The sequence below is a fragment of the Phascolarctos cinereus genome, unplaced genomic scaffold (genome assembly GCF_003287225.1).
Source record: "Phascolarctos cinereus isolate Bilbo 61053 unplaced genomic scaffold, phaCin_HiC Scaffold_3;HRSCAF=262, whole genome shotgun sequence".
In the NCBI taxonomy this organism is placed as follows: Eukaryota; Metazoa; Chordata; class Mammalia; order Diprotodontia; family Phascolarctidae; genus Phascolarctos; species Phascolarctos cinereus.
In genome coordinates, this window is record NW_027555736.1 from 148397157 (window position 1) to 148411404 (window position 14248).

General features: G+C 43.7%; 1 protein-coding gene across 1 annotated transcript in view; it reads right to left on the reverse strand.

Moving 5' to 3' along the window:
* ITGA11 (integrin subunit alpha 11) overlaps nucleotides 1–14248 on the reverse strand; it is an 81252-nt gene that overhangs the window by 16546 nt on the left and 50458 nt on the right. The window contains exons 14-18 of the mRNA XM_020982483.2: nucleotides 14004–14114; nucleotides 10443–10528; nucleotides 9185–9392; nucleotides 2943–3041; nucleotides 853–929 (exon numbers count right to left, since the gene is read on the reverse strand). Coding sequence (XP_020838142.2) covers nucleotides 853–929; nucleotides 2943–3041; nucleotides 9185–9392; nucleotides 10443–10528; nucleotides 14004–14114 — 581 coding nt within the window. The remainder of the gene's footprint in view (nucleotides 1–852; nucleotides 930–2942; nucleotides 3042–9184; nucleotides 9393–10442; nucleotides 10529–14003; nucleotides 14115–14248) is intronic.

A 14248-nucleotide genomic window follows, 5' to 3' on the forward strand; every position in this document is an offset into this window, starting at 1 on the left:
AGCTTTATGTTAGGTTCCTACTGCTACAATAAGAAAATACTAATAGGATATGCAGCAGAAAAGCTTGTTCTTTCCCTCAGTTATGTGTTAGTGGATTTTTTTGAATTTCATTGACGGATAACATGAGGCCTTGTGGTTCAAAACTCAACTCTTTTAGGCAAGTCTTGTTTTTGGCTTAGCCTAGCACAGTCCCATAATATCTATTACTCAATGCTGTTTTTTCAGAGGTGTCCTGGAGGCAGCTTGAACTAGCTCCCAAGAAATGGACCGATAACTTCATTGTGAGCATTTACACCTTGGAAACCAGCAAACCTACACATCAGGGCTTGATTTATTATTTTGTTGATTACTTGGCCTGTAGATTAAAGTGTGTCCACAGAGAGCTGGTTGTTAAATGTTTTCCAGAATACTATAGCCTTTTTGTATCATCATAGTATTTTTTGGGGGGTTTACATTGATGTCTGTCTTGCCTCCCCTAGCAGAAGGTCTAGTCTATGGGCTGGGAAAAAAACATGTCTGTTCTGTGCAGTATAGTGTAGTAGAAAGAGAGGGAGAGAGATCTAGGCTTATGTTCAGCTCTTCCATTTACTAATAGCATGGCCATCTAAAATCACTGAACTTCTCTGCGCCTGAGTGTCCTTATCTGGAAAATGAGGACAGTAGTGTCCATACTTCCTCCCCTGAAGAGTTTCTTTGAGGCAAGCACTCTGGAAGCAATGCATTGCTGTATTAGGAGTGTATGTCATGCCTACTACATGGAATATGGAGTGAAAGCAGGCAAATACATGAAGAGTGTTGGAGACCTGGAGTTAGCAGAAAGAGCTTAGGACAACCAGAGCATGGCCCTCTGACCTGCCAACTGTCAGGAGGATCTCCATATTCTGAAGAAAATCCGACTTGCTGAATTCAAAATCCAGGCGGAAAGCTCCCTGGAGAAAGAGGAAAAATACCAATCAGAGCAAGCCTGTTAGAAAACCGGGGATCCCTAAGGCCTTTGGCTTAGTATCTGGGGCACAGCAGAGCTGTGACTGCCGTGCTGCATCCTGTATCCCCAACTTTCCCTCACATAGGGGCTGAGTCTAACCCTTGTCCTGCTGTCCCAGCAGAGCATCTTAGCCGGCTGGGAATGTGCTGGACGAGGAGAGATAATGGGCTGAAACGTCAACAGGGTATTTGAAAGGCTGCCAGTATGGCTCTTAGGAGCCAAAGAAAACAGCTACTGAGAGGGGGGCCTTTCCTGACTGTTCCCCCTCCCCTTTTTTTTTCTTGTTTTTAAGAGCAAAGGGAAACAAGGAGAAAAATTGGCTTTGGAATGTCTTTCTGTGGGCTTCATGAGGTTTGGGATAGGGTAATGGTCATAGAATCATAGGATTTCAGAGCTAGAAAAACCTGAGAGATTATCTCCTCTACCTTGCCTCATTTTATAGAGGAGGCAACTGAAGCCCTTCAAGGTGAAGTCCCCTACAGATCGTAGAATGCAGATCTAGAAAGGACCTTAGAGGTGAGTTAGTCCAACCCTTTTCATTTTGGAGAGGAGGAAACTTAGGGCTTAACTTGCCCAAGGCCACACAGCTAGTAACTGTCTGAGGCTGGATTTGAACTCTTCTCAGTCTTCCTGACTCCAGTCTACCGCTCTCACTACTTATACCACCTAGCTGCCCCAGGCTTCAGAATACCTGGTGAGAATTCCACTCTATCTTCCTTCTAACCCTTTCCCCCCAACCCCCAACCCTAAGTAGCTGTTTTAGGATATTTTGAAGATAGGGGCTGCTGAGTTAGGTATTGTGACCCTGGCTCCCAGCTCCATTTTTCCAAATAGTTCCATTGAAAATTCCCTAGGCTCCCTATCCCTGATCCTATGACTGGGTGACAAATACTTTCTCCTCTACTAGCTTCTCTCCTATTGAACTTACCACCTCCTTTATCCCTCTTCTCCACTCCCAAATGCTCACAGCTCAGACAGCTATGATTTATTTCCCTCCTGGCACTGTTTTATAAGGCAGTATTATGAGTCCAAGATGTTGCCTTCCTCCTCCTTCCCCCTCTTTCTTACTCTATGCACAGCTCATTTATTTGGGATAATGAAATATTCTGTTCTACCCTGGGCCCACCCTGCTGCCTTCCCAGGAGGTGTCCATGGGGACCTGACAGTGTTAATAAGCCTCCCCAGGGGTCTTCCATGGGCAAGCATGCAGTTTGGGGAGGGGACTGGGAGACATAGGGGATGATTTAAGAATAATAGATTCCATACTATGTAGCCTATTAATTGGCCTTTTGGAATCTGGCTGATTTATTCCCAAGTCTTGCTGCCTTCACAGAATAATGTCAGCAAGGCCATAGATTAGAAAAGTGAATTTATTTCCTCTGGGCAAAGAAGGGTGGGACTTATTAGGGGGATTGAAGTTGAGGATGAACAGGGGGTTTCCCTCTGAGGATGAGGAGGCTTGTGTCTAAGGGGAGGTTGTCCCATTGCCGAGAGGCACAGAGTAGCAGTGGTCTGAGCACAAAATCCTCTGATCCATGTCCTTTCCTTTCCAAGGATGGGACTAGCCTTCTCTCTGTTGACTGTCTCCAGTATATCCAATATATATCTTGTTTGTACAAACTTATTTTCACATTGTCTCCTCCCCCGCCGCCTGTGTAAGACTGTGAATTCCTTAAGGGCAGGGACTGTCTTCTGCCTTTTTTAGTATTTCTAGAGCTTTGGGCAATGCCTGGCACATGGTAGGTGCTTTTGAACTTAGTGGCTGACTAGCTTTGTGAGGGCACCTCAGCCTGATAATTTGGTCGTTTGAAATGTCCTTATATGATCTAATGATAAGAAAAATATTCTAGTGACTTAAAAGCACCTCCTCCTCACCCATATCCTTGGCTGTCCACACTTCCCCCACCTCCTTGCCCCCTTTCGTCCCCTCTCCCCCTTCCCCCCCCAAGTTTTTTACCTTGGCTTTTGCTTTAAAAAATGGGTAGCTGACATTGCAGACTTTCTTGTTGATCCTTCTCTCCTCGTTTATGCACTCAATGCTGCCATCCGAGTCATCCTGTGGTGTATGGGGGTAGGAAATAATATAGGGAGAAAAGAATCAAACCCTGATCTAAGTCTTCTACTCTTTTCCCAGCCTGGGGCTGCATCCCTGAAGTGGTCCTGACATTCTGCCAAGCATGGCTGGTGGGGCTTGGAGGATGGGACATGGTAGAGAGTGTAGAAATCTAAGAGCGATGGAAGCCTGTGACCTCTGGGGAACTGGCAAGCCAAGTTGCTTGATTCTGTTTTGACCCAGATTGGGGCACGGTCCTCAAGGATGTGGGAGATCACCAATGGAGACATCTAGAGATACATAAAATGTGGTCCATGCAGGAGATAGCTTGAGGGTGTGAAGGCAGGTCGACAAGAAATGTTGGAGATGGGACGCACTTGTGACTGCCCAGGCTCTTATGTCCAAGGGAGACCAGCCAGCCTCCTTGTTCTTCCTCACCATGGCTTTCCTAGCATTTAGAACGCTTTCTCATCTTTAATCCAGAAGGATTAGAGGCAAAAGCCTAACCCATTTCCTTGCTTGTTCTTTGTAACTTCTGCGCTTAGTAGGGAAGGATGATAACATTTTGGACCAAGATGAGGTTTAGGGGTTTTCAGTTAGCCAGGTCCCTCCTTGAAAAGTGAGTTCATTTGCCTGAGGGCAAAGAAAGGTGGGACCTGTCAAGGAGGAGTTCATTAGGAAAGTGAATTCATTTCCCTCCTACTTGATAAATCCAAGTTAGTCAAATTTCTGGCAGGTGGTCTGAAGGCTGATGTTTGCTGATGACAAACCTCCTGGATTATCCTAAAGAAGCATTGGCTCTGTGTGTAATGCTTATCATCATGAGGAAGACTCATTAAGCATCTAGTATGTGTGGTGAAGCAAGAAGGAAGGGAAAAAGTATTTATTAAGTACCATTGCTAGGCACTTAACAGATGTCTCATCTACCCTCATTGCAACTCTGTGAGGCAGGTGCTGTCCCCATTTTATAGCTGAGAAAATTGAGGGAGACAGAGGTGATTTGCCCAGAGTCACACAGCTAGTAAGTGTCTGAGCGGGATTTGAACTCATGTCTTCCAAATTCCAAGCCCAGTACTCTATCGATAACTCTATTCAGCTGCCTCTGTAGGGAGAAGCCTGGCTAGGAATTCAAGAGTTCTGGGTTCTACTCCTGGTTCTGCCACTGACCTTGTGTGTGACCTTGGGCAAGTCACTTCATCTCCCTCTGCCTTAGTTTCCTCCTCTGTATTAAAATGAGGTGATAAACCCTGGCAGCCTATGATATTCAAAATGACACAGGATGAGCCCCCAAGAAGGTCTCATAGTCAACTAAAATATTTGCTGAGGTTCTGATTTGCCAGTTCCCCACACCTCCTCTTCTCCTTTCTGCTACCTCTTTCCAATCTCTCTCTTTGTGAAGGACCCATACTTTTTATATGGCTGGGGCTTGAAACCGACCTGTACCGGGGCTGGGATGAAGGTTGGGGGTGGGGAAAGAAGAGAAAGCATTCTGTGGTGTAGTGGATAGAGTGCCAGTCTTGGAGTCAAGAAGACCTGAGTTCAAATCACGTGACTCTTAGCCTCTGCCTGTCTCAGTTTCCTCATCTGTAAAATGGGGATAATGATAGCATCTATGTTCCAGGGCTGTTATGAAGATAAAATGAGATGGTATTTGGAAAGCACTTTGAAAACCTTAGAATGTTACATAAATGTTAGCAACAACAGTTGCCTTATCATCATGCTGGTTATGAAGTCGCTAGCTATGTGGTTGCGGACCTCAGCTCATTTTTGGGCTTTTCCCTACCAGTTCTTTAAAGCTGGAAATGAAAGAACTTTACCAAAAATAGCTTCAGTACAAAGGCAGACATGTTTGCTGGTCCCAAGTGGGCCTTCAATCTGTGACTTTTGAGCACTTGGGGATTTAATTGCACTTCTTGGTGCATAACCTGATTTTTAGATCATTTTCACATGATATGCGTTCTGCCTTACCCCATTACACCAGAGGTCCCTGAGGGTGGGGCCTTAGTCTGCCTAGTAGACTGGAAGCTCTAAGGCTGGGGACTTTGTCTTTCCATCAGACTAGAAGCTCCCAGAGGCCAGAGTAGTGTCTCCCAGGGTCTAGTGGGCCTAGATCTCAAGCTGCGGGGGTGGGGCAGGCAGAGAGATGATGGGGTGTGTGACTAGTGCACCCCAACCTGCTGTCAAAAGGAAGCCACAGTGAGTCAAATGTGTATTTCCTTGTTACAACCGTGAATCAGGGGTGTGCTGGAGCTGGGCCAAACCAGCCAGCTGATAGTTAAAGTTTCACCATGAGCATTTATTCCTTAGAAATCACTAAATGCTACAAATCAGAGTTTTATTGTTTGTTGATTGGACCTAAGCAAGTGATGAAGAAAATTGTTAACAATCCAGGTTGAACTTTAAAAGTGTGTTGTGTGCATGTTTTTCTTTTTGAGAGCTGGTTATTAAATATTTGCCAGCATAGCCCTTCCCTGAACCCTGTGGACTCCTGGATGACTTCTGGTTTCATGACTTCTTACTTCTGGCTTCTACCCTGATTCTTTTGTTGTCATTCTTTCTGTATCAGGCTCCCCTCCTTCCATGACTTTAGATCCGCAGTTGCCAACACAATTTATATACTATTTATATTTACATTTCTCCCCATCCCACGCACACACACACACCATCTGGGGGCTAGGATTACGGCAGCTGTCTAATTACTTGCTGTCCTCCCAATGCACGGGGAAGGGATTTGACACCTACCAGACTGAGGTCAGAGACTTTGTCCCCCAGCAGACTATGAGCTCTCATGATCCTTGAATTCCCATCACCACCACTAGGCAAGAAGTCAAGTAACAAAGGCCAGGAGCAGCCAGATCTGGGTTTTGTTGGTGGTGTTTTAGTAACATCCAAATTCAGCCAGGTGATAGTTAATGGCTGTTTGCAGTAGGAGGAAAGGAAGTGGAATACCACCAGTAGAGGCAAAGACAAAGCACTGAGGTAAAGTCAAAGCCAGGTGTTGTACTCAAACCTATCAGACTGATGGAAATGGTAAAGGATAGAGGGGCTGTGGGAAAACAGGTACATGAGTACCTGTTGGTGGGGCTGTGAATTGGTTTAGCCATTCTGGAAAGCAGTTTGGAATTATGCACAGAAAGTCACCAAACTGTTCCTACTCTTTGACTCAGCTACACCACTATTAGGCCTATACCCCAAAGAAATAAAATAAAGTGGGAAAGAATCTATTACCTATACACAAAAATGTTTATATCCCCTCTTTTTGCACTAGCCCCCCCCAATGGAAACTAAAGGGGTATTCCCTCCTTTTAGAGAATAGCTAAGCAGATTGTGGCTTCTGATTGTAATGGAGTGTTATTGTGCCATAAGAAATGATGAAATGGACGGCTTTAGAAGAAGCTGGAAGGCCTGTATCACAAAGCAGAATAAAGTGATCAGATTTAGAGCAGTTTGTACAATGATGATAACATTATGAAGAAATCAACTTTTTGTTTTTGGCTAGGCAATAGGGTTAAGTGACTTGCCCAGGGTCACAATAGCTAGTAAGTGTTATGTGTCTGAGGTCCGGATTTGAACTCAGGTCCTCCTGAATCCAGGGCCAGTGCTTTATCCACTACGCCACGAGAAATCAACTTTGAAAATCTTCAGAGCTCTAATCAACACAACAGTGATAAACCATGAGTTGAGAAGAATGATGGTGAAACATGCCTCTTACCTCCTAATAGAGAGGTGATAAACTTAAAATGCAGAAAGAGAAATATAGTCCTGGATGTGGCTAATGTGGGAACTTATTTTGCCAGATTATATAGATACGTATTGAGGGATTTGTTTTTCAGGTTAATTTTTTTTTTTGTTTACTATGAGGGAGATATTGAGGGATTAATTTTTCAAGTTAATTTTTTTGTTGTTCAGTGTGGGAGAGGGGTAGCAGGAGGGACAGATTAATAAACAGAACTTGTTACTTGAAAATAAAAATAACAAACTATTATTTAAAAAACCCCCCCAACATCCTGGGAGTTGTAAAAGACAGAGCCAAGCCAGAGGAACAGCTGGAATAGGGATGCCAGCAATGCAAAAATGGCAGCAGGCCGCCAGGAGAGGACCGGAGAAAAAAAAGCTGTAGGTTCAATGGTACACATGGAAATACACGTATGCAAACATGTATGATATAGGCTAATGTTAAAGTTGTGTCAAAAAAATTAAGGTTTTACCCAACATGATGCTTGCCTTTTATTGCTGAGATCCTCAGCTCTTGTTTGCTAAATCAGCCATCATATGTCTTGTTCCTGGATGCTCCATAGACTGAACTAGAAGGGATCTTAGAGGTTATGGATTAGAAAACGGGCCCAGAGAGGCTAAGGGACTTGCCTAAATTCACTCAGGGAGTGAGTGGAAAAGCTGGGATTCAAATCCCAATCCAGCTGTCTTTACTGGGCCCCATGACCCCTCTGGCATCCGTTCTAGGGACTGACTGCCTGACTCATGGGCTGCTGGGAGGAAGCAGCCTTCTGGGGGACCACCTTGTAGACGTTTCCAACCTTTCTAGGTGGTGCTCTCTGCCTTATCCAGGTACCCAGGACTGATGGGAATGGTGTAATGGCCTCTGAAACAATCTGGGGATGGACCTCTGACTCACAGACTGTTTCAGAAACAGAATACTGCATAGGGTATGTAGCCTGCCCTGATAATTTGGTGTTCTCTAGTAAGGGCTATGTGTATATGCAATAATAATAATAGATTGTATTTATACAATGCTTTATGATACACAGAGCATTTTACATATTGTTTGTGTGCATGCCTACATACATGCAACCATATGCAAGGTACACATGTATACAGGTGCATTTTGTGCTTACGTGTATATACATATTCACATGCATGCACATGTGACATGAAGAATAACATTAAAGTTGTATCCAATGGGGTTCTTTTTCATTAGAAGTCCCCTTATTCCTGGGGGAATAATAGCTTAGCTGTGAAAATCCTACTTAAACTAAAACTCAGTCCCCTCAATCTCCCCACCCTTGGGGCCCCAACCTGAGAATCAAGATCTGATCTCTTAAATGTGCTGCTGAGGAAAACCCCAGCCCCTACAAACGGCCTGCTCTGTGCCTGGAGACATTGGCTGATCTGTATTACATGTTTCTCCCTTCTCTTTACCTTTGCTCAGTTCTAAAGGGTCTTTTGTGATGTAGACACAGAACTCTATGGGGGTCTCTTACCCCAGGAAAAACACTTCATTTTGTTTTGAACAGCAGCCAGGAAAGTCTGGGGTGGGGAGGGCATGGGAAGGTAATCTCTCTTAATACCTGAACCTCAAACAATTCCAAAATCCTCAGGTGGGCAGGGAACCTGAGAGGTCATTAAGTACCTCTCCCTCACCATGATTGCTTCTTACTTTTGCATGCTTGTATTTTAGGGTTGGTGTCTTGCCTAGGGAGAGACTTTCTTAATCCTGATACACTAGGTTGCCAAGGGCTTAAGAGGAAAGAACACAGTAGTCTGGCTGTAGCCACTGAGGCCAGTCCCTATTCAAGGAGTACCTTAAAGTCTGGGGCTAAAAACAGGGGGTCTACTGAGGGAACAGAAAGAAGAAAGGCCGCAAAGCCTGGCTCTCGCTCTGTGGTCTCACTCTGCCACGTGTTGGTGACAGACAATGGAATAACAGCTGCTTCATTGGTTATAGGGTTTTTTTTGGGGGAGAACCCCCAATTCTTCCCCAAGAGTGGTAGGTGTAGGCCTTGGGGTTAAATGAAGGGGACCCTAAACCATTATGGGCCCTTTCTGGGGGACTGAAGAAAATATCAGTGCTTAACACTGCCTAGCTGGCTTCCAAGGAGGTATTCAGACTCTTGGCTATTTCTCCATGCTGTCTCTTAATGAGATACATATGATAATGTATATCACAAAATGAGATAATATATAAAGTGCTTTGCAATACTTAAGTACCATATAAATACCATTATATGCTATTTATTAGTATTATAGTATATGGTTATATTATGTTATTGTTATTATTATTATTTACATTGCTATATACCTAGGGTGAGCGTGAGGCCCTGTAAACCCTGCATCTTGCCCCAGGGTGGGCACTTGACTCTCTTGCTTTCTGCAGTTTCCCAGGTTTCAGGAGGAGGTCAAAGCCTTACCTTCTGAATCAAGCTTGCAAACTGCAGGTTTTTTGAGTAGGAAATGTTCAGAACTGTGTTATAAGCATTCTCTCCCCTGTTCTCCAGTGTAGCCTCCACTGCCACACGCCGCCGGGTGCTCTCTATGATGAAAATGGATGTATCAAAGGACAGGGTGTAGGAAGAGCACTCTGGCTGGGTCTTTCTCAGGATTCTGTTGCAATACTCCCTGCAAGAAAACCAGAGTTTCAGGGTGCTGGGTAGAGGATGAAGTGTGGGTGGGTGGGAGGCATGATAGCTCAGAAAATAACAGAGGAGGGAGTCTGAAGGGATTAGTAGTGGTGGTGGGCTGTGAGGGAGTCTCTCTTGGTGACTAGTAAGTCTGCCTAGTGGAAAGGCACATATGTGGCTCTTCCCTCTTAGTCATCATCGTGGGAGGAGTGCTACAGCTCTATTGGAGGCATTCCATTCTTCCTGTCCTGCCATGAGCCGCTGGGTGAGAGTATTTCCTTGATTGTTAAGGGAAGGGAGAGAGAGAGAAGAAAGAAGTAGAGGAAAAAGAAGAGGTAGAGCTCATACTTCAAGGTCCAGCTTATGGCCACCTCCTTCATGGTCTTCTCTAGGTACTTCAGTGACTTTTCCCTTCCCTGTATTTAGTGTCCATACCATGCACTAGACACAAATACCACCTTGCATTATTATTTGCCTTATTGGCAGAAGGGGCTTCTGGGAAGTATAGTGTTCACAGTTGAAAGGAGAAACTGAAGGACTGTGAGAGGTGAGAACCATAAGGGACATAGTGCCCTCCTATGGAGCTCCCACAACTGACAAGTCTTCTGTCTCTCCTCCCAACTAGGAAAACTATACTTCCCAGCAATCCCCATTGTCAATATAGCATCACAACTGTTTCATCTCTTCAGCTAGATAGCTATGTGACCTATCTCAGAAACTTACAAGCTATGTGACTAGTCAAGTGACTTCCCTCTTCTGAGCCTCAGTTTTCTTATCCCTAAAATAAGTGGGTTGGACTCAATTTCTAAGACCTCTTTCAGCGAGAAAGCTATGGTCCTATGACTGGGCATGCAGTACACATTCAATAATGGCTTGTTGAAAAAAAATGAATGAATGAAAGAATGAAGAGATGGAGGAAGAAGATGATGATGAGGGGCAAGTCTGGGGGATACAGAGGTCCACCTACCAGGAAGAAGAGACAGGTCCCCTAAGCTGCTGGCAGAAATTGTGAAAGCAGCAGGAAGCCCCAGTCTGGTGATCTACTCACATGGCGGTGGGAATGTCACTCTGGGCATCTAGGACCAAGTCAGGCACACAGTGTTCATCCTCATTGCATCCATTCCAGAAGGGTACCTGGATCAGGGGAAGAGCATGACATGGGTAGGGGAACAGTGGAGCAGCTCCCCTAGTCCATAACTTATACTTCATTCATTTAATTTCCTTACGCGGTCTTCAGGTCCCTTCACCAATTCCAGTCCTTACCCTTGACACACATATATTCTCTTCACAATTAACTGATTCCTCTCTCAGTACTACTCGACGTGTTTTCTGCTAATTTGTTCCTTGTTTCCTAGGTACCGTTTGCTTTTTCCTACCTTTATGCCTTTGCCCAGACTTTTGCTCAAAGGAGCTTTCTTATCTCCTTCAAAACAAGGCTCAAAGTGTAACTTCTTTAAGAACCTAAATTTTGAGCTCCTATAGCTCAGTCCACTTTACTCTGTACTCAGATGGCATTAAAGTAACAACAACAACAATAATAATGTAATCATTTACTTTAGTCGTTCACAATAAAGTAATCGTATAATAAAGTAATCATTTGCTTTAAATCATTCACATCTAGGATTCACTTACTGTGCCACTATTTGGAATACAGATGAGGAAGAGCCTAAGAGGCCAAAGGGATGTGACAAAGTTTATGCTCTGGGCTTTGGAGGTGGTGGTGGGGGCACTCCATTAATATCTGTATAGACTACTTTGGAAGTAGCTCTTCAGGCCTTCATTCAGAGCCTTTTCACTCTTAATTTATACAAAATTATAATCAGGGCTAGAAATCAGATTGCCAAGTCCACAATAGAATAGAGGCAGCATCTCAGAAGGGAGGGAGAAACTTCTAGAGGGTAGCCATAGTAACAGCAATACTAATTGATATCTGATAGCATGGGAAATAGACAAAAAACTATTAAAATCAAGGCACAAAGTATAGCTATCTGGAGCCACTTAGCAGAAGGGCAAACAGCCCAACACACCTTAATGGTCCCTGAAGATATAGATGTTCTTAATGATGACCCTGGGTTATCGTGACAGGTTTAAATTCTTTTCAGAATATTTTGTTTGAGAGGATAGACACGTTATATCATGAGAGATGATAGATTTGTACAGAGTGATGACATCTGAATGAAATGATACAAAGTAAAGAGCCAAGGAAACATATATATACACAATAATTATAGGGATGTAAGTAGAAATAATAGCAACCAAAAGAAATGGAAATGAGTACTCTGTGATTATAATTAACAAGGTTCCTGAAGAAGAGAGGGGACCATGCACCTCCCTTCCTTCTTTGTTTATTTATTTTTTTTTGGTGAGGCAATTGGGGTTAAGTGACTTGCCTAGGGTCACACAGCTGGTGAGTTCTCCTTTCCTTCTTTGTAGGGTTTGGGGGCTATGGGTGTGAAAGACCACACATACTGTCATTCTTGGTTAACATATTGGCTAGTTTTGATAAACTGCCCTTGAAAAAAATTCTTTGTTACAAGAGATGACTCTCTGGGGAGTAGAATGAAGAGATGTATTTGCAAATAAAGGTGATTTAAAACCAAAATAAATAAAAATTTTAAAAAGAAAATAGTAAAACATATAACATATATGTGTATATATGTATGACTATATATGTATATATGTATGTAATACATTTTAGAAAGATTTCGATGCAGACTTTGGTGCATTTTCAATTATCTGGAAAATTGATATATAATTGTTTATAATTCAGTTAATTAGGTATTGCTGCATGGACTATTGAAAACTACTGTGTTGCTTGGCAGATGTGTCTTTGCTTCTTTTCCTGTGTGAAAATTCCATCCCTTAGCTAGGCTTTGTTCTTTTGACCAATAGCACCAATTTGACTGATCCATCCTGGCTGGCCTCTCACAGGTGAGTCTTTGCCTTTACCTTTGTCTTGCCTGCTTCCAGGACTCCGTCTCTCTTAGTCACCATCTCCAAACCATACTCTAGAATTTTGCCCGGAGTTTCAGTTAAGCTCACTGGCCTTCATTTCCTTCCTAGCTGTGCTTCTGGACCACCATGCCTCAGTTACCTGTCCTCTCTCTAGAACATCCCTCAACATCTGGGGTCTTCTTATCCTGGGTAGAGATGTGCCAGAGTCAGCTTGAACCAGCTAGGGTCAATTGTTAAAATTTCACTGTGAGTGTTTACATATTGGAAATTAGTAAATGTTACAAATCAAGGTTGAGTTATTATTTTGTTGATTTTCTAGAGTAGATTTTTCCAGAATAACGCACATTTTAAAAAGTATATCATATATACTTTTTTCCCCTCTGGAGAGCTGATTGTTAAATATTTACCAGCACATCACTATTCGTGGGCTTCCATTTTGGGGATAGGCCCACATTAACCAAACTTCATTTCTCTCCTGGCTATGCCTCTGATTCTCCTGGAATTCAACATTATGAATTCTCATCCTGGAACTTCCCTGTACCATAATGGCCTCCCTCTCCCACTGAATCTGGGGTTTTCTCACTTTGCGTGTCCCCTTCGTCCATTGTTGATTTTTTTCCAGGCCCTCTACTTTGGTGACAGGCCCAGGCCAGCCGTGCCTCATCCCCCTCTAGGCTATGTGTCTGACTTTCCTGGGCTTCACCACCATGCCTTCATTCCTCATTGCTTTCTCACCCCCTTTTATATTTTGTTTTCTCCTGTTTGAATGTAAGCTCCTAGAGGGCAAAAACTATTTTTATTTTTTATTATATTGATAACCCTAGTGCTTAGCATAGCGTCTAGCACAAAGTAAGCACTTCATCATAGTTTGGTGGCTGCCTGCCTGTAGTAGGATCCACACACAGTAGGTGCTCAAAAATTATTCAAGATGCACTGGCCTCACTGCCTCATTTCTATTCTCTCTGGGAGGAGTTTTTGGGGGCCTCAGTATTTTGAGGGTTTCTGGGCTAGCTGGCTACAGGGAGAGAAGTAACCTGAGAGTCAGAGAATGAAAGAAAAAGATTATAGGGAATACTGATAAAAGAGTATAATCTTTGCACATTAGGAAGCTAGGGAAAACGTGTGTGCTGAAGTCTTGGGGATTTCATCAATCAATAAGCAGGAGGCCTGGGTTCTAGTCCCAGCCTGGCTACTAACTCCTTCTATAAATTTGAGGAAATTTCTTATGTTCTCTGGACCTTAGTTCCTTAATTAGTAGAGTGAAGTGTTGGACTAGATGACCTCCAAGTTCCATCAGGAACATTCTATAACCCATATGTTGATTTGAGATCCTATTGTGTGTCCCCCATCATCCATGCTATGGATGATGCTGAAGAAGACCTGGTCCTTTGTCCCAAGGAACTTCCAAGAGTCTGCCTGCCAGACCAGGTTGCAGGTAGGTTGCAAGAGAGTCAGGGTAGGTCAGAGGAAGGGAGAAGGTAGTACTGTTGGAGTACATTATTTGGGCAATTTTTCTGGAGAGGAAGAAGATGATGGAGTGGTCCACAGTGTATTAATTCTCTGCACTGCAAATGCTCTGGCCTTGGATCTTTGCTGAATGGGCAGAAAGAAGGACCATTTATCTTACTCCCACATCCTGCTGGCTATGACTTACTGAGACTCTGAGTGTAGTAGGCCAACCATCATCCAGGATGGGCCCATTGTCAGGATCACCCAAGGCAAACTCGACTGAGAACGTCACTGGCTTCACGTAGTCTGCTGTGTCCTGTGGAGGAGGCAGGGGTGAGAAAGCAAATGGTCACATAAGAGATGCCATCTAGGGTCACTGACAACTGAGGTCTAGATTATTTTGAAAAAGGCTGGGGAGGGAAAATACTACAGCACTGAGAGGAAAGAAGA